We start from the raw sequence: 23564 nt of genomic DNA, 5'->3' as shown, positions 1-23564 counted from the left end.
GCGTGAGCGTGACTAAGGAGTGAAAACTAAGCTGCAATAATGCTTCAACGACAGATCAATAATCGCTCGTAATTGCCGTTAAAAATAGTCGGGTATTAGCTTTACTAAATGATTTACTTCTTTAAACAATAAATAGCATTGGATTAGTCACAATTTTTGTACATTTCGTCCATGAAGAAAGTAAGATAGGAAACTGCGTAGCACTAGGATGACGTAACCAGCCTGAAATTTTAATTGCCGGTACGGTATATGCTCGTAAATCCATGTTTTTCGTTAAGAAATAGATAAATCCTAACTTGATTGTCTGTAGTGCGAACGATTTCTTTATCCGTTTTTTTTAACTTTGCTGCAATACTAATAACTTCAACGTTCGTATCAGCATGCCCGTTTCCAGTCTGGACTGTTCTTCCGTAATCGGATCGGGAATCCGTCACGCCCAAACCTAACATGTTTCGTGAAATCTTGGCTCATTCCATAGAATTTTCCCTTTAATTGTCTTTTTTAAATTATTAAAAGCACCATAACTTGCTTAGTCGTCTGTCAAGTTTATACTACTGGTCAAGCAATGTAATTTGATGTTCTATTTTAAGTATTTTTCACCGTGAACCTTCCGCATGGAAGTCGGAGACTCGGAGGTAGAACCTAACTTGTCACGCGGACTCACGCCTGGCGGGTCGACATGTTTGTCGAGGTGACATCTCATGTCTGGTGGGATTGTGATTTTACTTATGGCATCAGATGTGGATATTTATATCAAAATAATTCCACCTGTTGTAGACGCAAGTCTCTTAATTGTTGTGAATTACGCAGAGAATAATTGTTCCGTGAATCTGTAAGCACTGCATAGTGCGTTTTCAAGAATCGTGCGTTAAGCTTTCAACCAAACTTCTCAATTTACTTTATTCTAAACGGAATCTATACTCGGACTACTTAAAATTACTGAATAACTGTTGCGCAGCCGGAATTTGAATAAGATTTTTGGCTCTGCTGTGAGTTTTTTGGAAATTAGCGTTCTTTTGGTTGGAGGCGTAGCCTGAAATTTCGAAGGCGATGCCGCTGTGTGAACCTCTCAACACGTCCGCGCCTGTCGGGTGAGTCGGGACTAATATTTATTTTTTATATTAAACTTCATTCCCCCTTCTATTCCTCGGTTAATTTCCTTCTTTCTCTACTTATGGAAAGAGATTGAAACAGCATGGAAAGTTGGTTATTTCAAAATTATTTCAACTTTTTTATTGTATTTATCAACCGCCCGTTGATAGGACGAGTTAGTCAATTGTGTACATGATTGATTATCAGAATATTAAGACAGACGGAATCTAAATAATCCTCATTCAAGAATGATTATCAATGATAACTGCCTATTTTGCATTATTTCTTATTATGAGCTTACGATCAGCTTAATTTTTTTCTTTATGTGTGGGGTGATGAAGTGTTTGCAATACTTTAAAAGCCTAACTACTATGATATGTGGATATAAATACTTCGTCTTGTTGCTAGCCTCAATAAATACTGTAAAAGGCAGCTGCAGCTCAAATTCTTAAACTGCATTTAATCATAATGATTAAATTTAATAACAGCTTAATGATTATTATAATCTAAATTTTGAATTTTTAATTTATTTTAGATTCTAAAATAATTAATTGGCATGGGATATCAATAACATAAGCTGCGTTTAATAATCTGTGACCTGGATTCGATGTTTGTGCAACATGACTGAGCGCGGCTGACTTGCCTTGTAATGAATGTGAAGGCACGACTACTGAATGTGAAGGCACGACTAATGAATGTGAAGGCACGACTACTGAATGTGAAGGCACGACTAATGAATGGGAAGGCACGACTACTGAATGTGAAGGCACGACTACTGAATGTGAAGGCACGACTACTGAATGTAAAGGCACGACTACTGAATGTAAAGGCACGACTACTGAATGGGAAGGCACGACTACTGAATGTAAAGGCACGACTACTGAATGTAAAGGCACGACTACTGAATGGGAAGGCACGACTACTGAATGTGAAGGCACGACTACTGAATGTGAAGGCACGACTACTGAATGTGAAGGCACGACTACTGAATGGGAAGGCACGACTACTGAATGGGAAGGCACGACTACTGAATGTGAAGGCACGACTACTGAATGGGAAGGCACGACTACTGAATGGGAAGGTTCGCTTTCGTTCGCTGACTCACATTACGAAGCTTACAGTCAGAGAAATAAGTGGGTTCTGCCCAAAAAATAATTATATTTTTAAGCTTGGGTAGGTCATCCTGACCCAGTTTGGCCCGGCAGAAGGGCGTATACAGTGCTACGGCCGCTCTTTGTTTAAACCGTAAGCATGAAAGTGAGTCGCTATTCACGTATTCGGACAATATCGCCTTTCTTTTTTTGAGTGAAGCAATGATAAGTGCGGCCTATAAGCCACAGTAAAACCTATCAAAATGTGGATTTCGGTTCATTGGATCCGGCACTGGATCGGGGGGAGGGAGGGGAGTCAAAACAACTTTGGTGCGGGGACACCAGAGAAAGGGAATGTCTTCCCAATTTTGAAACAATTGTGCATTTTTTCCATAAATGAGAAAATGCGCTAAAAAGGGGCAAAATGATGGTAGCCACGCCCGGGAATAATTTAATCGAGACCTGCAATTTAGGGGAACTTTGCGGCTTGGTCGAGATAAATGTGGGGAGGAGGAAACGTTTCAATGGAAAAAATTGAATTTACGACTGATTTACGTATCCCTTACTACTGTCTCAGCATTTATAATGGTCGTATTCCTTACGACGGTCGCAGCACTTACGACGGTCGCAGCACTTACGACGGTCGCAGCACTTACGACGGCTGCAGCACTTACGACCACCGCAGCACTTACGACCACCGCAGCACTTACGACGGTCGCAGCACTTACGACGGTCGCAGCACTTACGACGGTNTTCGAGCTAAAGTCAGGGTATGAAGTGATGAATTCGATGCAATGTTCAGTGGTGGACAACCATTACTCTCTGGGCTATTCGCTTCAGAATATGGTGGTGTAAAGCTCCTAATATTTAATACAAGATGGTGTTACGGGCAGGTTACCGACGGATAGCTTAATCCGCGGCTGATTGGTGGTCATCCGGAAATATGCTAGGCGTTCCTTTCAAGGCTAACTGGCGCACAAATTTGGTGGTGTCTACACGTAGGTGTCTGTGCGCATTCCCGATTGTTGCCCTCATTGAGCTGGTGAATATCGCCACGTTAGCATCGACTATCGATTACAGTTAGATTTTCATAGGTCGCTCATGTTCTTTGTTCCTCAAAAAATTCCTGATATCGAATATTGTAATGCAAGAATGATTATAATTCGTGATCACTCATAAACGCCCCCAAAATTTTTCTTAATTAACATTTTACGTATGCCTAATTTCCGCATGTCTAATAATTGAAACTAAGTGTGAGCTGTTTTTCAAGGCTGTGTTTCTTTGAAACGAACGAGGCTATACTACAGGTATATAAAGGAACAGGGCAGGGCGGCCCAGTTTTCAGGTTCAGAGTACCAAGATTGGAACAGAGAGGTGCGGGTTCGATCCCAGCTCTGTGCGCCAGTTTCTGGTCAGAATCGGCGAGGAGCCCGGGCGGTTAAGCATAGAAAATTTGAAGAAGTGAGTTGCAAGTTCAAGACCGCAACAAGCTGTGGATGTTCTGCAATGTTAAGAATCGGCGATAGGCCTACGGCCTAGTAAACACTGGAACCGCTATATTATGCTTCTCCAGCCAGAAGAGGCGAAACTTAGAGTGGAAGGCAGCTGCCAGCTGGCTCTCTTTGTCTTCTAGAAGGGGTCAAAATCCTTTCGTGATGCTAAACCTTTTCGTGATCCATTGCAAAAACTTGTAGACTCGGTAAATTGACATGTTTATGAAAAGGTACCTTGTCGTCCCTTCTTACACTGTAAGGCTGTAACGTGTTACGTGAACTAACTGCAGAATTATAACACATGTGCTGCGTCAACCAATCACGTCTTGTGTTACGTACTACATTATGTGGCAGTAACACAAGACGATATTGGTTGACGTACATACTGTATTTTGACTTAGTCAGCCATCAGTGTGGCACACAGCTAACGATACTTAGCACTAAATATTAACACCTGAATTTTCTATCACAAGATATTTTTAAACATTTTTAACGGACTGCCAGTTAGCGGGACTAATTGGAAATTTATCGGAAGATAATTGGACCGCTGATGGTTTTCAAAGTTTTCTGAAAAAGCTAATCCGATAAGGAAAAAGTTAGCTTCGCTGATTAGCGGATTAGCGGAAATGTGCCCACCACTGCCGTACATACGATAGTCTTAATCTTCAAATCTTCAATACTCTTATCGGGATTAGGGACAACGGTATTTCAAAATTGCAGGGATTATTATCAGTCCCGAACAACTGTTTTTGGAATTGATAGTTGTTCATACATGTATATCTTGCTAACGGTTTCTGTATTATCTTTAATTAGTTTGTAATCAGTTTAATTTGGATATGTCCATTTTCCACCGTCGGCACTCTTCTCTGTTATATATACCTTGATTTTATCGCTTAAGGGTTTTGCTTTTCGTACGGTATATAAGTACATTTGGTCTTTCTCTTGTTTTCCCTTCGTATTTCAAGTGTTATATCCTTCATGTTTATAGCTTGCTTGAAATATGTCTACTCGTCACATGATCGATATTGTTCATTGGTTTTGAAGTCCTGATGTTTTTATCAATATTAAAATTCGAGGTCATATTAGTCACGCACCTTATCCTCCTCACGAAATTTCTCCTTCAAACAAAACACTAGAAGCAGCGACGTTATCAGCGCTACCGATAAGCCGGTCGTGTTACCTCCCTGCTTATCAGCTACTGATAACGCGCCGTCACGGCCCACTTGTTATACGCGCTTGAATAACACTCGCTTCTGACGAACTTTTGAAATTGCAGTGACGAAACAACCTGTGAAATTTGCTTGCTAGAAAATTTCAAAAATTTTATTTTGACTTGGGCATATGTTGACATTATTTTCACCGAATAAATCGAATGAGAATCAAATATTTTCAATTGGCCAAAAGTCATTCCAGTAGACGGTAATTGTTCATTGTATCAATTATATTTAATTACCTACATACACTTGCTGATGAATGTAACTGCTAGTCTTTGCAGAATTTTTTTTATTATTAATGTTTATTGCGGTCCGACCGCATTTTTCCACTGCCGGCAGATGATTATTTTAAAAAATACATGATATTAATTAGTTGAATGTAAGAAATGACTGATGTTAATCATTGTATTCGATTATAAATGCACATTATACGTTATTATAAATGTTATTGTTCTTTAGAACGCAGCTGGCGGATCGTCAATATTAGATACGTAACATTAATAAATCAGTCCATTTAACGATGGATGTTGTTCATTATATTAAAATATATATTAAATGATGTTTTTATTGTTATTTTTTGCAGAGACTCGGTGGGCGAGAGCGACGACATGGCGCGCCTCATGAAGCAAGTGAGCATCGAGTCGCCCTCCCACAAGCTCAAGGAGTGCATCTTTAACTTCGACGAGCCCATGCCCGACGTGCCCGAGCTGGGGGCACGTGTCAAGGTGGGTCAAGGCAGGGCACGTGTCAAGGCNACAAAAAAAGTTAAGAGATCGTAAGTTCATCAGCCAATCATTGACGGCTTTTCAAGCAAAATCCACCAATCATAGGCAAGAAAATAGAGCGTAAGTACTTACGTTCACTTAGCCAGTTTTGAAAGTATAGGCCCAGGTTCGTAACTCGGGCGTGTGTTATCGCCTGGGCTCGGCATGTGTTTGGACAAAGTCCATTGAATCGCCTGCGCTCTGCGTTTAATATCCATGATTATTAAATACCCATTTCAGCAATATTAAATATGAGCATAGTACTACGTAACATTTTATCACTGGCTTGTCATGGTCAGGTCCGTAACGCTGGTGTGTGTTATCGCCTGCGCTCGGCCTCGTCCAGCGCGAGCCTCAAAAGCCTCGACGCCCTCGCCCTGGGGTCCCCCCTACACCAGAGCGTCAGGGACACCTCGCTCTTCCCGGGGTATGAGGTACGTGGGGTATGAGGTACGTGGGGCATCCCTGGGTATGAGGTACGTGGGGTGTGAGGTACGTGGGGTATGAGGTACTTGGGGTGTGAGGTACGTGGGGTATGAGGTACGTGGGGCATCCCTGGGTATGAGGTACGTGGGGTGTGAGGTACGTGGGGTATGAGGTACGTGGGGTATGAGGTACTTGGGGTGTGAGGTACGTGGGGTATGAGGTACGTGGGGAGTGAGGTACGTGGGGTATGAGTACGTGGGGTATGAGGTACGTGGGGTATGAGGTACGTGGGGTATGAGTACGTGGGGTGCGAGGTGCGTGGGGTATGAGGTACGTGGGGTATGAGGTACGTGGGGTGTGAGGTACGTGGGGTATGAGTTACGTGGTTTATGAGGTACGTGGGGTATGAGGTACGTGGGGTATGAGGTACGTGGGGTGTGAGGTACGTGGGGTGTGAGGTACGTGGGGTGTGAGGTACGTGGGGTGTGAGGTACGTGGGGCACCCCGGGGTATAAGGCACGTGGAACACGAGGATACTCATGCCCCCCACTATAGGATACTCATGCCATCCTCCCGCAGGTCGCGGGCACCGTGGACGCCGTGGGCACGGGTGTGGGGGACACGGACATCCGTGTGGGGGACCGTGTGATCGTGTACCCTTATGAAGGGCACCCCCCGGGGTACGTCTGACCCCCTGTCAAGTACCCCCAAATTAATTTAGTTATTTTTTTTTTCAGCAATTCTAGTATACTTCGTCAATGATCTTATATTTTAATTATTTTTTAGTATGATTTTTCTCGGCAATTTTACTTCGTCATGCTTCCTAAGTCAACTTTTCAGTATATAATCTATTATTTCAGTTTTTTTAGTACGATTTTTTACAGCAGTTCTAGTACTTCGTCCGCTTCCTAAGTTAACTTTTCAGTAAACAATCTATATTATTAAATATCAAGAACTGACCGAAACTGAATTAATTATTCCAGTTGTTGCAAAAATGTTGTTTATAACTTTATACTGTACTGCATATACATGACTATATAATATAACTATGATGTTTATAATAAAAAGTTGCAAAATGTTGTTTTATAAAATATATAAAATAAAATACTATCTGGATAACAAAAAATCCCTCGTTCCATGGTTACCTCCCCAATAAAATATATAAAATAGGTAGGTACCTATATATGAAATATAATATAACTATGTTAAAAGAAAAAGTTGCAAAATGTTGTTGTATAAAATAACGTACGTGCAGGTACGGGGAGTACATCGCAGTACCAGAGATCAAGTTCCTCGTCAAGATCCCTGACTCGATGAGCCTGAGCGTCGCTGCCATGCTGCCTTCAGGGGCGCTCTGGGCCATGAATACTGTGTTCAGGGCGCGTGAAGCTGTTCAAGAGGTGATCAAGAACAAGGGTGAGGCAGGTGAGTCAAGGGGTGAACATGAACACCGTGTTCAGGGCGCGTGAAGCTGTTCAAGAGGTGATCAAGAACAAGGGTGAGGCAGGTGAGTCAAGGGGTGATCAAGGGTGAGGCAGGTGAGTCAAGAGGTCATCAAGAACTAGGGTGAGGCAGGTGAGTCGAGAGGTGATCAAGAACAAGGGTGAGGCAGGTGAGTCAAGGGTGAGTCAAGGGATGTCCAAGATAAATTCCCAATCCAAAGGAGATATGGGCCATGGTCCAGTTGCCCGTAAGTTTGCTCCGAATAAACAAGCTTTTGGGGTGAATTAATCTAAAAGGAAACTTTTGTAAGATGCATTCAGCATTATTTAAGCAGCTAATAGAAGTAAATTTATGTGCTAGATGTTTATAAATTTATAACTTCGGCAAAGCCTGCGGCTTTCATCGAATTGGCCTGTAAATTCCTCGCTAGTTGATGCCGATAAATCGTACATTAATCAGAGCAGGCCGTGACTAAGAGCATTTGTATTCCCAATTCTTATCTCAATGCACCCATTTTTACGAGTTCTGTTTACTACTTTATTCAACCCCTTTCTTTCCCCGTCTCCTAACCCCAACCCCAACCTCCCCACTGCGTGCTAACGTGCTGTGGCCCACTGCGCAGGGACATGCAGTGTGCTGCTGGTGGGCACGGGCGGGCTGGCGCTGTGGGCACTGCGTATCGTGCGGTACTTCTGGCCCGCCAAGGAGGACCACATCAAGATCACCGTCGCCTGCCTGCGGGACGAGGGCATCTCCATTCTCAGCCGCGAGCTGGGGTTAGTGGGGTCGCCCTAACCCCACTGGGGGTAGTGGGGTCACCTTAACCTCTTGGGGTTAGTGGGGTAATTCCAACACCACTGGGGTTAGTGAGGTCATTATAGACCCACTGGTGTTAGTGGGATTGATCCAACCCCATTGGGGTTAGTGGGGTCGTTCCAACCCCACTGTGTTCCCCACTGAGAACCACTAACTCCCAATGTGTGGGGTCATAATGGGGATGAATGGTCATATCAAACATATTTATATTTAGTACTAGATGGCAGAATAAGCTTGATTAAACACGGGAGTTTAATGACCAGAGAATTAATCGATTTAAATACCGCAATACATGTCCCACTGACCCCCCTCCCCCCACAGTGTGGACATCGTGCAGTGGTCCGAGGACCGCAATATATGCTGTGCCNGGTAAATAACTTTTAGTTTTGCAGCTGACATATGTTTTGTTTTGCTTAAAATGTCAAAGTGTACAAAGTGGGGCTAACCTTTTGCGTCGGTGCAAAAACATGTGTTTTTCATTTTCTCCGTTACTAATTACATTTTCACTACAGTCTATTGTATTTTGATTACTGAGACCAAGACGATTCGTTTGCCACCATTTGCACAATAAAACTCGCAAAACTCGATGTGTTATGATGTTTTAAATGGGTGGGGCTAACCTTTTGCGTCGGGCTGTATAAATTGTCAGAGTATGACAATTCTTCAGATGACGTTGGTAGATCGAAAGGCAAGTTTCAGGAAGTAGTTTTACTGTTTTAGTTTATTATCGACGTTTCGAATGCAACAAACACTCATTTTCAAATTACATGAAGCAATAAATATTGAAATTTTGGTAGACATAATCAAGTACATAATATACGTAAATAGGATAGAACAGTAAAATTTTCTGAGTTTCCAGAGTGATTTTGTGGTTTTAAAAAATTTTACTGTAGTATCCTATTTACATATATTATGTACTTATGTCTACCAAAATTTCAATATTTATGGCTTCTTGTGTTTGATAATAATATTTATTGTCTCTTCTTAAAATTTCAATATTTATGGCTGAAAGTGAGTGTTTGTTGCATTCGAAACGTCGATAATAAACTAAACCTACTTCCTGAAACTTGCCTTTCGATCTACCAACGTCATCTGAAGAATTGTTTGACCCTCTGATCATTTAAATAGCGAATTCTCTGGTCACTAATCGCACGCGTATAAATCAGCAAATTCTGCCATCTAAAACATACATTTTGTATTAGATGACAGAATAAGCTTGTTTAAACACGGGTGTTTGATGACCAGAGAATTCTTTGATTTAAATTTTCAGGATCGAACAATATTCTTCAGATGAAGTTGGTTGATCAAAATGCAGGTTTTTGAATGTGACAAGTGACGACATAACATTCATTTTAAAGTCACAGGCAGCATTGAATACTGATATTTTGTTGGAATAAGTACATGATACGCGTAAATTTGAGTCAATAGGAAAATTTTGAACTGGGAAAATAACTCAAACAATCTCAAAGTTCAGAAAATCTTGCGAGATGGATAACTGGAGGGCAATGCGTAGAGATGATTGCGGTCTTGCTCACGTGATGTTGATGTTGACTCAGTATCTAGTGTTTCATCAAACTCTTCCGCGTCTAGCGAATATTGCACATCAATCACAGATGCTCTAAACTTATAATATAATTGGAATGAGACGCTTAGCACCTGACATATATGTCAGTAGTGATATATGTTGCACAGTGTGTGCCCCCCCCACTGACCCCCCTCCCCCCACAGTGTGGACATCGTGCAGTTGGCTGCGGAGGCTCGAGGGCTGGGACCACAGGGAGCAGTCGCTACAGCAGGAGAGAACCGAGGACCACATTGTGGTGATGGGGGTTTGTGGTGCAGTGTGGGCAGTAATTTAGACTAGTGCAATACTAGCAGGCTAGTTCAGCCTTGTCAGGGATCGCGTGTTGCAATTTACCAGCGAAATAATAATATAATTTTTTATTATATCACATCAAACTTTGATTGGGAAATAGATGATTTTCTATAACTATTATTTTAATGCAGCAGTGCGTATACGATTGCCATGAGCTCCGAAAAAAATCACCATTTCTTAGGAATGAATTCATTCTCTAAAAATTGTCAATTTTTAAGCAGTTTATTTGCATTGAAATTCTTGATAAACTTGCGATTTAAGCAATCAAGTGATTTTAATGCTACGAGGTCATTTTGGGATTGTGAGCAACAGCTGTTGTTTGTGACACGGTGATCGTTATTGTCCTACTGAAGGTTAAGGGGGGAAATTCTTTAGGTTTAACGATTCAAATTAAATATTTCACTTAGAAACTTTATCATTAGAGGCTTTCTTGGAAACATAATTTGTCGGAAGAGCGCAAGAGAACGGACAAACTTTCCATCAATGCGAAAAGTATAAGGTATGAAAAAATCACGAAAGAAAAATTAAAAAGTGTCCAATTTTATAGTGACTCAATAACCTTCCGAATAGTCAGCGGTAATTTAAATTTTCACCATAGAATTATATTTATAAGGATTCATATAAATTGGGTCTAAAATTAAGGTTATTATTATGAATACTGCAAATACTTTTTGTTTCTTATAAATTTATTATTATGCATAGATTAAGGCAGGAAATTTTCTCAATTTTCCTTTATTGAATTTTGTCCTTGTTCGTCTTTCGGCCAATGATAAAAATCACTGGTACACTTTTAAAAATTTGCCGTTCCTTATTTCATTACAAACTTTACACTATATTCAAACAATATAATTGTTCGTCCCCTCTGACAAATATACGCGATTCATACGAGAGAACCAAAGCTACACTGGCATATAACGTATCTAAAAGAAATGCTGTATTGAAGACTTAAACTGTCGGCATGATGACAAGCTGATGTCTGACACAATCTTATCTAGTCTTTATCAGTTTCACGTCTTGAAGTTCTATTAAAATTTATACATTTAAATCAGCTTTAAAATGCGGGCATTTTTAAATGAGTGAGGCAGAAGACCATTATCAATGTTGGGTTCCGCGAACTTATTGTAGATTTTGTATACGTGCACGTATTGTCTGCTATAGATACGTGCACGTATTGTCTGCTTTGTATACGTGCACGTATTGTCTGCTTAGGATTCGTGGACGTATTGTCTGCTTTGTATACGTGCACGTATTGTCTGCTTAGGATTCGTGCACGTATTGTCTGCTATGGATACGTGCACGTATTGTCTGCCATGGATACGTGCACGTATTGTCTGTTATGGATATGTGCACGTATTGTCTGCTATGGATACGTGCACGTATTGTCTGCTATGGATACGTGCACGTATTGTCTGCTATGGATACGTGCACGTATTGTCTGCCACGGATACGTGCACGTATTGTCTGCCATGGATACGTGCACGTATTGTCTGTTATGGATATGTGCACGTATTGTCTGCTATGGATACGTGCACGTATTGTCTGCTATGGATACGTGCACGTATTGTCTGCTATGGATACGTGCACGTATTGTCTGCCACTGTCTCTTATACACATCTAGATGTGTATAAGAGACAGGTCGTGTCCCGTCCCGTCCCCCGTCCCCCGGTGTCCCGCCCCGTCCACGGTGGACAGGACGTCGCCCCTCGCCAGTTTTGTGACCGCTAACACGTCCACCTCGAGCCTGGCGAGACGTAATTAACGTTGTAACGTAACGATCATGTATCGGAAATATTAAAAAAATATGGGTTCAGGGTTATTTTTAAATATATTTGCTGCATCGATTCCAAATATCAGAAATATTAAAAAAAATTGTGTGCTACAGTGTTATTTTTAAATATATTGGCTACATCGATTCCAAATATCGGAAATATTAAAAAAATGATGTGCTACAATGTCCTTTTTAAATATATTGGCTGCATTGATTTAGGTGTCATCATGGAAATGATGAACGGATGATTGAACAGTAAATTCAACGGGTATTGTGTTGATAGTGACCTTAAATTTGAATTGATTACTGCACTTCAACAGGTTAAGACTCAGTCGCCAGTCGCCACTCAGCAGATACTACACTAAACTGGCCACTCGTCAATATAAACAATATATTACTTATCAGTACTATAGATTTTTAGGGTCCAATTGCCATATAATAGATTCATTTATCTTTATAAAATAGTTTATAACGAAGGCCGGCGACATAAGTGGTATAGCGACTCAAATGGCATTGACATTACAAAAGTTCAGACTGCGATGCTCACTTTTTTTCCTTAGAGAACTTGTAGGCGAAGGTGACGTAGCCGAACACGTACTGCGCTATCACCTGCGCCTGTAGGCTCGCCTGGAAAACAGACGACTATATTAAGTTGAATTACTTATAATTAAACTGTAGTAGATTGGATTTCTTCTAATAACTCTATTAGATTGACTTACTTCTAATTACGCTAGTAGGTTGAATTACTTCCAATAACCCTACTAGGTTGACTGACTTATAATTAACTGTAGTAGGTTGAATTAGTTTTAATTCAGTCTAGTATAGGTGTTCAAAATGCCTTTTATTATAATGATTTTGTTGAAGTTGTTGCTATTGTGGTTGGAATGAGTGAGCCTATACATCAGTGGGGGCGCTGCAGTGATATATATACATGCATGGCATTTCTCAACTCATTCATTGTTGAATGTATTAAAGTATGTCAAGTATGTTGCATAATGTTGAATGTGTTGAAGTATGTTAAGCATGTTGTTGTTGAGCACGATGTTGAATGTGTTGAAGCATGTTAAGCATGTTGTTGTTGAGCACGATGTTGAATGTGTTGAAGTATGTTAAGCATGTTGTTGTTGAGCATGATGTTGAATGTGTTGAAGCATGTTAAGTATTTTGCATGAGGTTTTAGTTCAATTTCAGCACAATTAAAATAATTAAGGAAAACTCTCTTAAATTATAGTGTAAAACAGGAAATATTATCTGGCGGTAGCCACCTTCTTGGCTGCGATGCTCTGCACTTCTTCTTATTACCTGCCTTCTTATTACCTGCCTTCTTCTTCTTACCTGCCTTCTTCTTATTACCTGCCTTCTTATTACCTGCCTTCTTCTTATTACCTGCTTTCTTCTTATTATCTGCCTTCATCTACATTACCGTACCTGCCTTCTTCTTATTACCTGCCTTCTTCTTATTACCTGCCTTCTTATTATCTGCCTTCTTCTCATTGCCTTACTCTTCTCTTCATATCGGACTTTATTTTCATGACCTCCCTCCCCCCTGCCTTCTCCCCCCCTGCCTTCTTTTTGCCTGGCCTTCTTCATCCTCCCTAAACTTCTTATTATGATTCCTTTGCTTTTTCCTTCTCCATAAAGTGTTCCTTCTTTCTGCCTGTCTTCTTCTTATTCTCTCCGGCCTTCTGGTTCTCCTTTATCAAGTCATCTTATTTTGTTTTCTTGTGACCAATTATTTATGTCTCATTTTTCTATTATATAAACATTTTTTCATTTATTATAATGAATATATAGACACAGACATTTATTATATACCTGAACTTATCGATTGTCTATTTGCTAGCTTAAAATTCCAACAATAATTTGTAGCTGATCTTAAGGATTTAATCAAGATAAACCATGTGCCCGCATGGTTGATCACATTATATACCAAAATGCGCCGTATATATCGCCCGTAACGAAAGGCCATTTGACCATTTATTTAAAAAATTAATCGATATTAATCAAATTTGACCAATAACAATAAAATTGACTAATAACAATAAAATTGACCAATAACAAAACAACAAAATTTGATCAATAACAATAAAATTGACCAATAACACCAATTTACCAATAACAACAAAATTTGATCAATAACAACAACAATTTACCAATAACAATAAAATTTGATCAATAATATTACAATTTAAACAATGTACACAAAACATGACCGTTGATAATAACAACACTTGCAGGGCGGCGTGATCCTGGTGTCAGCGGAGCACGCGGAGAGCTTCCTGGCGCGCTACACGAAGGAGGCCCAGAGCAGCGACCACCAGCTGCTGGCCGTCCAGCTGGGCAGTCTGGACCAGCTCAAGGAACTTGTCCATCTGGTGTCCACCAACGCGGTGAGTACTGCTGCTGGTGTCCATCTGATGTCCACCAACGCGGTGAGTGCTGCTGGTGCTGGTGTCCATCTGATGTCCACCAACGCGGTGAGTGCTGCTGCTGGTGTCCATCTGGTGTCCACCAACGCGGTGAGGGCCTCCTCCCCACCACTAATCCCCCTGATTATCGTGCAGATCGAGCCTCCTCCCCACCACTAATCCCCCTGATTATCGTGCAGATCGAGCCTCCTCCCCACCACATCTTCCCCGCGGATTGCGCCAACGAAGCCATCGCAAAAATCGGCAAGGGGCAAATCCTGGGACGCGCCATATTGGAATTCCCCGAGGAAGAGGATGAGGAGTGAACCACAACCCCGGGGTTGGGGAGTTATGTTTCATTCATGGAGCATTAATGTTATGAGAATAATCTTTGAATGAGTAATGTTTTGATGAGTGAATATACTCATTCGGTCGTCACGCGCGGCTGGAAATGTTGACGATGAATTTGCATTCATTGATGAATCTTATTGATGAAATTTGCATGTATTGATGAATCTTATCTTGTCTAATGGCAAGAAAGTGCGCCGTATTTTCATCAGTAATACTAAGTTATCATGCAAATGTTTGGGCAATGAGGAAAGTTGCTCGTTTAATCCCTATCAGAATCCGTTGCACACGTAAATTTGACGGTAAAATAACGTTTTTTTACGTTTGATTCAATTGAAGTTTAGAGGTTAACCCGATGACGACTTAGCGATGTTCTGCCCACTACAACTTTGTGCGATGTTCAACCCACTACAACTTTGTGCGATGTTCAACCCACTACAACTTTGTGCGATGTTCAATTCACTACAACTTTGTGCGACGTTCAACCCACTACAACTTTGTGCGACGTTCAACCCACTACAACCCAACATTGTTGTGTCAAGGGAACAGAATTTGTGTTTGAAGCGCGGGTCAAAACTTGCGTATATTTTCTGTCATAAATTTAGTTTATTTTGGGTAAGGACTGGCAGATGCGACCACTAACTGCACTGTACACAACAATATATGTTACTGCACTGTACACAACAATACTGTATTCCAATACCAGTTCTTGGTATTGGAATACAGTATTACAATATTACATACTGTAATACTGTATTACAATACCAAAACTTCGCTTTGAGAAACTGTTCTTGAATATTATACGAGAACAGTTATTGTCCTGCCGCTTGTTGTTTTCTGGTCACACAGTTCACACATGCCACCAGTTCACACATGCCACCAGTTCACACATGCCACCAGTTCACACATGCCACCAGTTCACACATGCCACCAGTTCACACATGTGTCACACGTATGTGTGCTCATGTCACCTAAAGAACACATGTATAACTGGAACAAGACATGCAATTTACGTTAATGTTTATTTAAACTTTAAGTTTGCACGAACACAGCGACGTTTCTATACACGAATGTAGTTCGTTAAGAACATTGTTCTGCAATGTACGTCGGTCTCGTATGTTTGTATAGTAAAGTAAAATGTTGTACAAATACAAGAGTTTGTAGTGTTAGTGAGAGGTAAATGTGTCGTTTTAGTGCTATTCGTACGGAGAATTTTTTGTGATATCCGTACATGAGGATTATGGATTGCAAGTGAGTCAAGCTCTGAAGTGGGTCAATAAATCCTTCAGAAATGTCAGTTTTACTATAAAAACCTTTTATCCATTGACCTTATCAAGAGAAAGCTCGTACCATTAATAATTAAATATTTATATCCACAATAGGGCAACTATATATAAACACTTAAATGAAAAATTGCACGAATTTGCATCTTAGATATTTTCAAAATGCCTACGGCTATAAATATATCAGGCAGTTATACTTACTAAACTGATATAACCTAACCTATCATTACTTGCAGTACGAAACAATTGTTATATAAATTATTATACATAAATAAATCTTGGAAATATAAGACCTCTATAACGTTTCGTGTTGAACCCTCAATTCTAATGCTATTCCTACCTGAATTGTAAATTATTTGATATGTTATGCAGACAATTGTATTATATATTACAGTGCATTTGTACTATAAGTACATCTGTTGTGCCCACGCAGGGCCTTCGTAACATTAAAGCTACTCGTCGAATTTGTTTCCTTTTCCTTTAACTGCGACACATGCCATCCTGATGTGCAGTGTATGCAGTTGTTACAGTGCAGTGTTCAGAGGTGCAGTCCGTGCAGTGTTCAGAAGTGCAGTGTTTAGAGGTGCAGTCCGTGCAGTGTTCAGAGGTGCAGTGTTCTGAGGTGCAGGCCGTGCAGTGTTCAGAGGTGCAGTCTGTGCAGTTGCTCCACTGCAGTGCGTTTGGTTAGCGCTTCTCCCCACTGCGTGAGGCTGCCGTCCTGGGGAAAAGAAAACGCTCGTTATTATATCTTCTCTTCCCCCCCTCCTTACCTCGTGTTGTAGCATCATAATGATTACGCCATCAAAATATTTATTTCTGTGAATAACAATTAGACTTTACATTAATTTTCTTCAAGTACATCAAAAACGAAGCGGTATTACGTCACCACCAAATTATGGCCAAATTGAAGGAGGGAGCCGGGGTGGACGTGGTGTATTCACACTTCGCGAAAGCGTTTGAAAAAGTTGACCATGGAGTGCTCTTCAGAAAATTAAGACTGCTGGGAGTCGGAGGTGAATTGCTGGCATGGATCCACAGCTTCCTAACAGAAAGACTACAAGCTGTAGTTGTTGGAGGCTCGAGATCGAGCGTGGCTAAGGTGAAGAGTGGAGTACCACAGGGAACGGTACTCGGCCCAATCCTTTTCCTCATCCACATCGCCGACATAGATGTGGCAGTGAACCACGCCACTGCATCGTCATTCGCGGACGACACCAGGATATTAATNACGGGCAGGTACACGTCACGACGGGCAGGTACACGTCACGACGGGCAGGTACACGTCACGACGGGCAGGTACACGTCACGACGGGCAGGTACACGTCACTACTCACGTCAGTTGTCCCAGACGAGCAGCGCAGTTCAGGGCCGAGCACCACGGCGCCCAGCAACACTTCTTTCTTGGCCGCCGCGCCGACGTTGTTACGGCCGTAAACCTGCCGTAAATTGTGAATAAATATACTTAATTTCATTTTTAATTACCTACATTGTTATGACCGTGAAATATACTTAATTTCATTTTTAATTACCTACATTGTTATGACCGTAAAATATACTTAATTTCATTTTTAATTACCTACATTGTTACGACCGTAAAATATACTTAATTTCATTTTTAATTACCTACATTGTTACGGAAACAAACTTGCAGTAATTATTATTTTCTTATTAGGTTTAGCTTAATTGTAACATTACATTGGATTTTACCGAACGTTTTTTTCAAAATTGAAACGGCGGGAAGAAGTGCAAAAGTTTCATATTAAGTTATGAAAAAGTTTATATAGCTGCGGAAATGAGTGTGCACCTCAAAATTGGATCAAATGATCCAATATTGGGAATATTTGGTTTATGGTTAGCTTACATTAGATTTAAATTAAAATATTGTATCGAATTACACGTTTCTGATAACATAGAATAAGAACTTCAAGGGAAACCGAAGCCCAATTCATGCTCGCTGTTAGCGAAGAAATGTTTACATCAATGAGACGAACGTTTATTTTCAGTTAAAAATATTTCGTTATTATTGTAGTAATGAGCTTAATAATAATCTCAATTATTTAGTTAATGAGTGTTGAGGTTTTGCAGCATGCAAATCATGCTCCACAAGTTAAAATTTCTGATCTAATAACTCCCGTGTCATTCTAAAGTTAGGCTCACTCAAAGGAATGAGTAGAACTTTGTTCATATAGCGATGTATTTTTTGGCTCATGTGTAAAAATTGCGCTTCAGTGCCACGTGCATTAAGTCTGTCATAATTATTCCCCAGTGAAAATTTACAGACGCGGCAGCTTCTGATTTGGATTACCAGAAGCTGGGGCGACTCTAAATTTTCTTAGGGTTGGACAATCCAATCAATCGACTCTAAATAGGACCCAATCGGGTAGGACCCAATCGACGCTAAATAGGACCCAATCGGGTAGGACCCAATCGACGCTAAATAGGACCCAATCGGGTAGGACCCAATCGACGCTAAATAGGACCCAATCGGGTAGGACCCAATCGACTCTAAATAGGACCCAATCTCTAAATAGGAATGATTAGGGTCGGACCCAATCATTCTCGTGAGTGAATGGGATACACTAACAACGAACTTACATTAACAACAAAGCTCAGCGAATAAGAGTTCAGTTCGGTCTCGGGGACCAGCTTGGAGGTGTAGCAACCCTGGGGGAACAGGGTGCCCCAACCCCCGAAGTCCCCCACAGGGTCGGTGGGGAGGCGACGGGAGTTGTTCTGTAGCCCCAGCCAGGGGAAGTCGTGAGCCTTCCCCAAGCCTGACTTTTCGCTCCCCAGCAGCTGAGTCCTTATCTTGATCTCTGGCTTAACTGTATGAATAATAGTTATTATTATTTGTTGGTTCTATAGTTATTATTATTGATTTTTATTCAAAAATTTATTTTTATACAAAAATTATTCATCGCTTCAACCAAATTATTCACCTATTCAACCAAAATAAATATATAAAAATATTTCTCAGTATTGCGAGGAGCGTTCATTTAAGAAAAGTTGCAAGGGTGATATTATTGCATTTATTTCGAAAAATTAAGCGTTTGATTAATATTCGGACATCATCGTTAATCACTCATTGATTTATCTTCTACAATTACAAGAATTTTCGTCCATTTGGCTAATCATTTATAATTAATTTGTTAATTTTTTTATTCCGCATTTCCAAATTACGTATTAAGTTATTAAGAATTTTAAAAGCGGTAAACTTAATATTATATAAATGATATAAAATGATATCAATATATAAAAAATTAAAAAAAAGAGAAGTAGTAATTGCTAAAAAATCATCAAATAGATAAATGCGTTGATAAAAAGAATGGTAATGACCTTTGTCGTCGACCATGTTGATGCTGACACCCAGGGGCGCCACGTCCACGAACTGCAGCAGGCGGACGCTGAGGCCGAGCTCGGCCACGCCCCCCGTGGGGTGCCCACACTTCAGCTCCAGCAGCACCGACCCCTTCAGGTCTTGTTGCTGTACCCCACACATGCGAGGTTAGCTCTTGTGCTCAGTTATTATTGTGCTACTGGTATATATACTAGATTAACCTTATAATTACTCTAGTATAGATTACAATAATCTGTACTAGATTAACGTGCGATTACTGTAGAATAGATTCCAGTAATCTATACGAGAGTAGCGTGCTATTAGTCTAGTATAGATTTGGATTCTATACTAAAGTATAGAGTAGATCTAATCTATACTAAAGTATAGATTAGGATTCTATACTAAAGTCTACTAGTCTAGTATAGAATAGGATTCTATACTAAATTAACCTGCAATTACTCTAGTAAAGATACCTTTAATTTATACTACATAAGCGTGACCTGCAATTACTCTAGAATAGATTACAGTAATCTATACAGTACTAGAGTAACCCGTAATTACTAGTTTAGATTACTGAAATTTCAAAATCGACACCGTGGATTTGAGATGAATAATATCTGGGCATTAAAGTTCCGATCCTGAAATTAAATTCAATCAATGCACTCAGAGAAAAGAGATGGTCATTGTCCAAATATCGATTTGGGTCATTCTGGCTAAGTTTAGTCAAGCAAAATAAGGTATCAGTGCTACGTGTGTTCACTGCTCGTACTGTAGGTGATTAAAGTGTCAGTACATGAATAATATAACATATAATATAAAGTGTCAGTAGATGAAAAATTTGACTCATTCATTTGTCTGAGTGCTTGTGATGCTGTCCACAGATGGCTGACCATCGTTCCGTGTCGCAAGGGCAGCGTCCTCCTGACGACCGCCGGGCTGACAACGTCCTGACGTGACATCCTGACGATGGCGTTTCCGAGGTCCTGACGGTGGTCCACCGCCCGCCGCTCCCGCCGCCGCCGCACCGACAGCACCAGCACACTCCCCTCTAAGCTCTTCGTCTGTGAACAATAATGCTTCTTATGTATTAAAATCTCTTCTTAAATATTACAAATTATTGATTATTATTTGTGTTTCACTATTAAATATTGTTCTCAAATATTAAAAAGTGTTATTGTGTATTAAGAATTGGTCGTAAATATCTTCCCCATGCTGTGCCCCATGCTGTGCCCCATGCTGTGCCTCATGCTGTGCCCCATGCTGTGCCCCATGCTGTGCCCCATGCTGTGCCCCATGCTGTGCCCCAGTACCCGGAAGCAGCACTCCGGTTCGAAGGGCAGGTCATCGTCCGGCTCCTCGCCGGTACGGAATTTCTTCACCTTCTGCTGGAGCTCGCGGCCCTTGAGAGGCCGCAGACACACCTACGGGCGCCATTGAGGGTGGAATGAACAATAAATATGAAATTGTAATCACCATTAATTGTTAAATTGTAAACACCATTGATGGTGAAATAAACAATAATTATGAAATAGTATTCACCATAAATTGTTAAATTGTAAACACCATTGATGGTGAAATGAACATTAATTACGAAATTGTAATCACCATTAATTGTTAAATTGTAAACACCATTGATGGGGAAATGAACATTAATTACGAAATTGTAATTCGTCCCTCACCTCGATGTCGACGTACTTCAGGGACGGGATTTTAACGTCGCATTCCGCCCCGTCCACGGTGGACGGCCCGTCGCCCCTCGGCAGTTTTGTAACGGCTAAGACGTCCACCTCGAGCCTGGCGAGACGTAACGTTGTTGACGTAACCAGCAATTATCAGAAATGTTAAGAAATATAACTCAGTACTCACTGCAGTGAGTGACAGAGAGCGCATTTTCTCGTCGACGAAAACGTGTAGTCACGGACAGACGGACGGACGGACATGACGTGCACAATAGCGCCTTTTTTCCATAAATGAGAAAATGCGCTAAAAAGCAATGCGTACAGTGTACTTTTTAAATATATTGGCTGCCTCGATTCAGGTGTCATCATGGAAATGATGAACGGATGATTGAACAGTAAATTCAACCGGTATTGTGTTGATAGTGACCTTAAAGTTGGATTGATTACTGCACTTCAACAGGCAATAACGCAGTCACCACCACTCAACAGATACTACACTAAACTCGCCACTCGTCACTAGAAACCATATAATACTGCCCAGAACTATAGGATTTGTAGGGTTCAATTGCCACATAATAACTACAAAGGGTTTCGATCTCGCTACAGAGTTGTGATTAAATTATCTTTATAAAATAGATCGTTTATATGGAATACCGGCGACATAAATGTTATGGCGACTCAAGTGGCATCAACTTAATAAAGTTCATATATTAATATTAATTGATTTAATAAAAGTTCAGCCTGCGACGCTCACTTTTTCTCCTTAGAGAACTTGTAGGCGAGGGTGACGTAGCCGAACACGTACTGCGCTATCACCTGCGCCTGTAGGCTCGCCTGGACACATATAACAAATGTAGGTTGAATTAATTCTAATTAACTCTAATATGTTAAATTAATTCAAATTAACTCTAATAAGTTGAATTACTTCTAAACAACTCTAATATGTTGAATTACTTCTAATTAACTCTAGTATGTTGAATTACTTCTAATTAAGTCTAATAAGTTGAATTACTTCTAAACAACTCTAATATGTTGAATTACTTCTAATTAACTCTAATAAGTTGAATTACTTCTAAACAACTCTAATATGTTGAATTACTTCTAATTAGCTCTAGTATGTTGAATCACTTCTAAATAACTCTAGTATGTAGAATTACTTCTGATTAACTCTAATTTGTTGAACTACTTCTAAATAAGTCTAATATGTAGAATTACTTCTAATTAACTCTAGTATGTTGAATTACTTCTAATTAAATATAATATGTTGAATTACTTCTAATTAAGTCTAATATGTTGAATTACTTCTAATTAACTCTAATATGTTGAATTACTTCTAATTAACTCTAGTATGTTGAATTACTTCTAATTAACTCTAGTATGTTGAATTACTTCTAATTAAATCTAATATGTTGAATTACTTCTAATTAAGTCTAATATGTTGAATTACATCTAATTAAGTCTAATATGTTGAATTACATCTAATTAAGTCTAATATGTTGAATTACATCTAATTAAGTCTAATAGGTGCTCAAAGCATCTTTTATTATAATGATTTGGCTGAAATTGTTGCTATTGTGAGTGAGTCTATAACAGTGTGGCGCTACAGTGATATATATGCATGACATTTCTGAAGTGATTTATTGTTGAATATGTTGCAGTATGTTAAGTACATTGCATGATTAGAGATTTAGGCACGAAAAGGAAAAGAATCGGCGACAGGCCACATCAGGCCTACACTTCAGCGCCGACATCACTATGTTATGTTATGTTAAGACGTTGAATATGTTGAAGTATGTTAAGTATGTTGCATGACGTTGAATGTGTTAAAGTATGTTAAGTTCATTTCATGAGTTTGAATGTGTTCAAGTGTGTTAAGTATACTGCATAATGTCGAATATGTTGAAGTATGTTAAATATGTTGCATGACGTTTTCGTGCAACATCACCACAATAAAAATAAGTAAATAAAAGTCAGCTAAATTATCCTGTAAAATAGACACTATATTTTGTGGTAGCCACCTTCTTGGCTGCGATGCTCTGCACTGTTGCGATGGACCGCAAGTTGACGGTGGGGGCGGCGCCCCTACCGCCCCCCGCCGTGTACACGAAGGGCGCTGCCGCCCCCGCGTCGCCCACCGCTCGCCCCCACAGCCGCTGCATGACCCCCTTTTCCCTCACTGGGGGGATGATGGGTGGTGGTGATGGACGTATTTTTTGTTGTTACCGAGACGCGCTTGTTACCGAGACGCGTTACTGAGCAGAGAGCGTCACTATAGAGCGCCCGCTTGTTACTGAGACGCGTTACTGAGCAGAATTTGTCATGTCACGAAGCACTTATCACGTGTGTGTAGGCGTGAATGTCGTGACATCTTGTCAAATGAAGCCTTGGCACGCATTCTCGATAACCAGCTTGTAATTTCAGCCCCGAGCATGCCACCAATGCAGCTCATTTGTCATCATTAGGTACTGAGCAACCTTCATTTCTAACCTCTACCCTAACAATAGCCAAAGGTATGTAGGTTATAAG

General features: G+C 40.4%; 2 protein-coding genes across 2 annotated transcripts; one reads left to right on the top strand and one right to left on the bottom strand.

Moving 5' to 3' along the window:
* Positions 1-812: 812 nt before the first annotated feature.
* On the top strand, positions 813-16486 carry LOC108681648. The gene is made up of 11 exons (XM_018170701.2): positions 813-1091; positions 5474-5615; positions 5954-6088; positions 6660-6760; positions 7336-7441; positions 7524-7587; positions 8146-8299; positions 8661-8701; positions 10068-10168; positions 14221-14373; positions 14592-16486. The coding sequence occupies exons 1-11, from the start codon at positions 1051-1053 to the stop codon at positions 14715-14717; spliced, it is 1164 nt and encodes a 387-aa protein (XP_018026190.1). The 5' UTR covers positions 813-1050; the 3' UTR covers positions 14718-16486.
* Positions 16028-23197, bottom strand: LOC108681654. The gene is made up of 9 exons (XM_018170707.2): positions 23057-23197; positions 21793-21872; positions 21039-21153; positions 20670-20780; positions 20250-20420; positions 19359-19506; positions 18618-18847; positions 17357-17458; positions 16028-16740 (listed from the first exon to the last, which is right to left on the bottom strand). Exons 1-9 carry the CDS (start codon positions 23195-23197, stop codon positions 16663-16665), a joined length of 1176 nt encoding a protein of 391 aa, XP_018026196.2. The 3' UTR covers positions 16028-16662.
* Between the last annotated feature and the right edge of the window lie 367 nt (positions 23198-23564).

Source organism: Hyalella azteca, unplaced genomic scaffold (genome assembly GCF_000764305.2).
Source record: "Hyalella azteca isolate HAZT.00-mixed unplaced genomic scaffold, Hazt_2.0.2 contig12396, whole genome shotgun sequence".
NCBI classification, from domain to species: domain Eukaryota; kingdom Metazoa; phylum Arthropoda; class Malacostraca; order Amphipoda; family Hyalellidae; genus Hyalella; species Hyalella azteca.
Note: the sequence above shows the minus strand (reverse complement) of the source record. Positions and strands in the feature narration are given on the sequence as shown.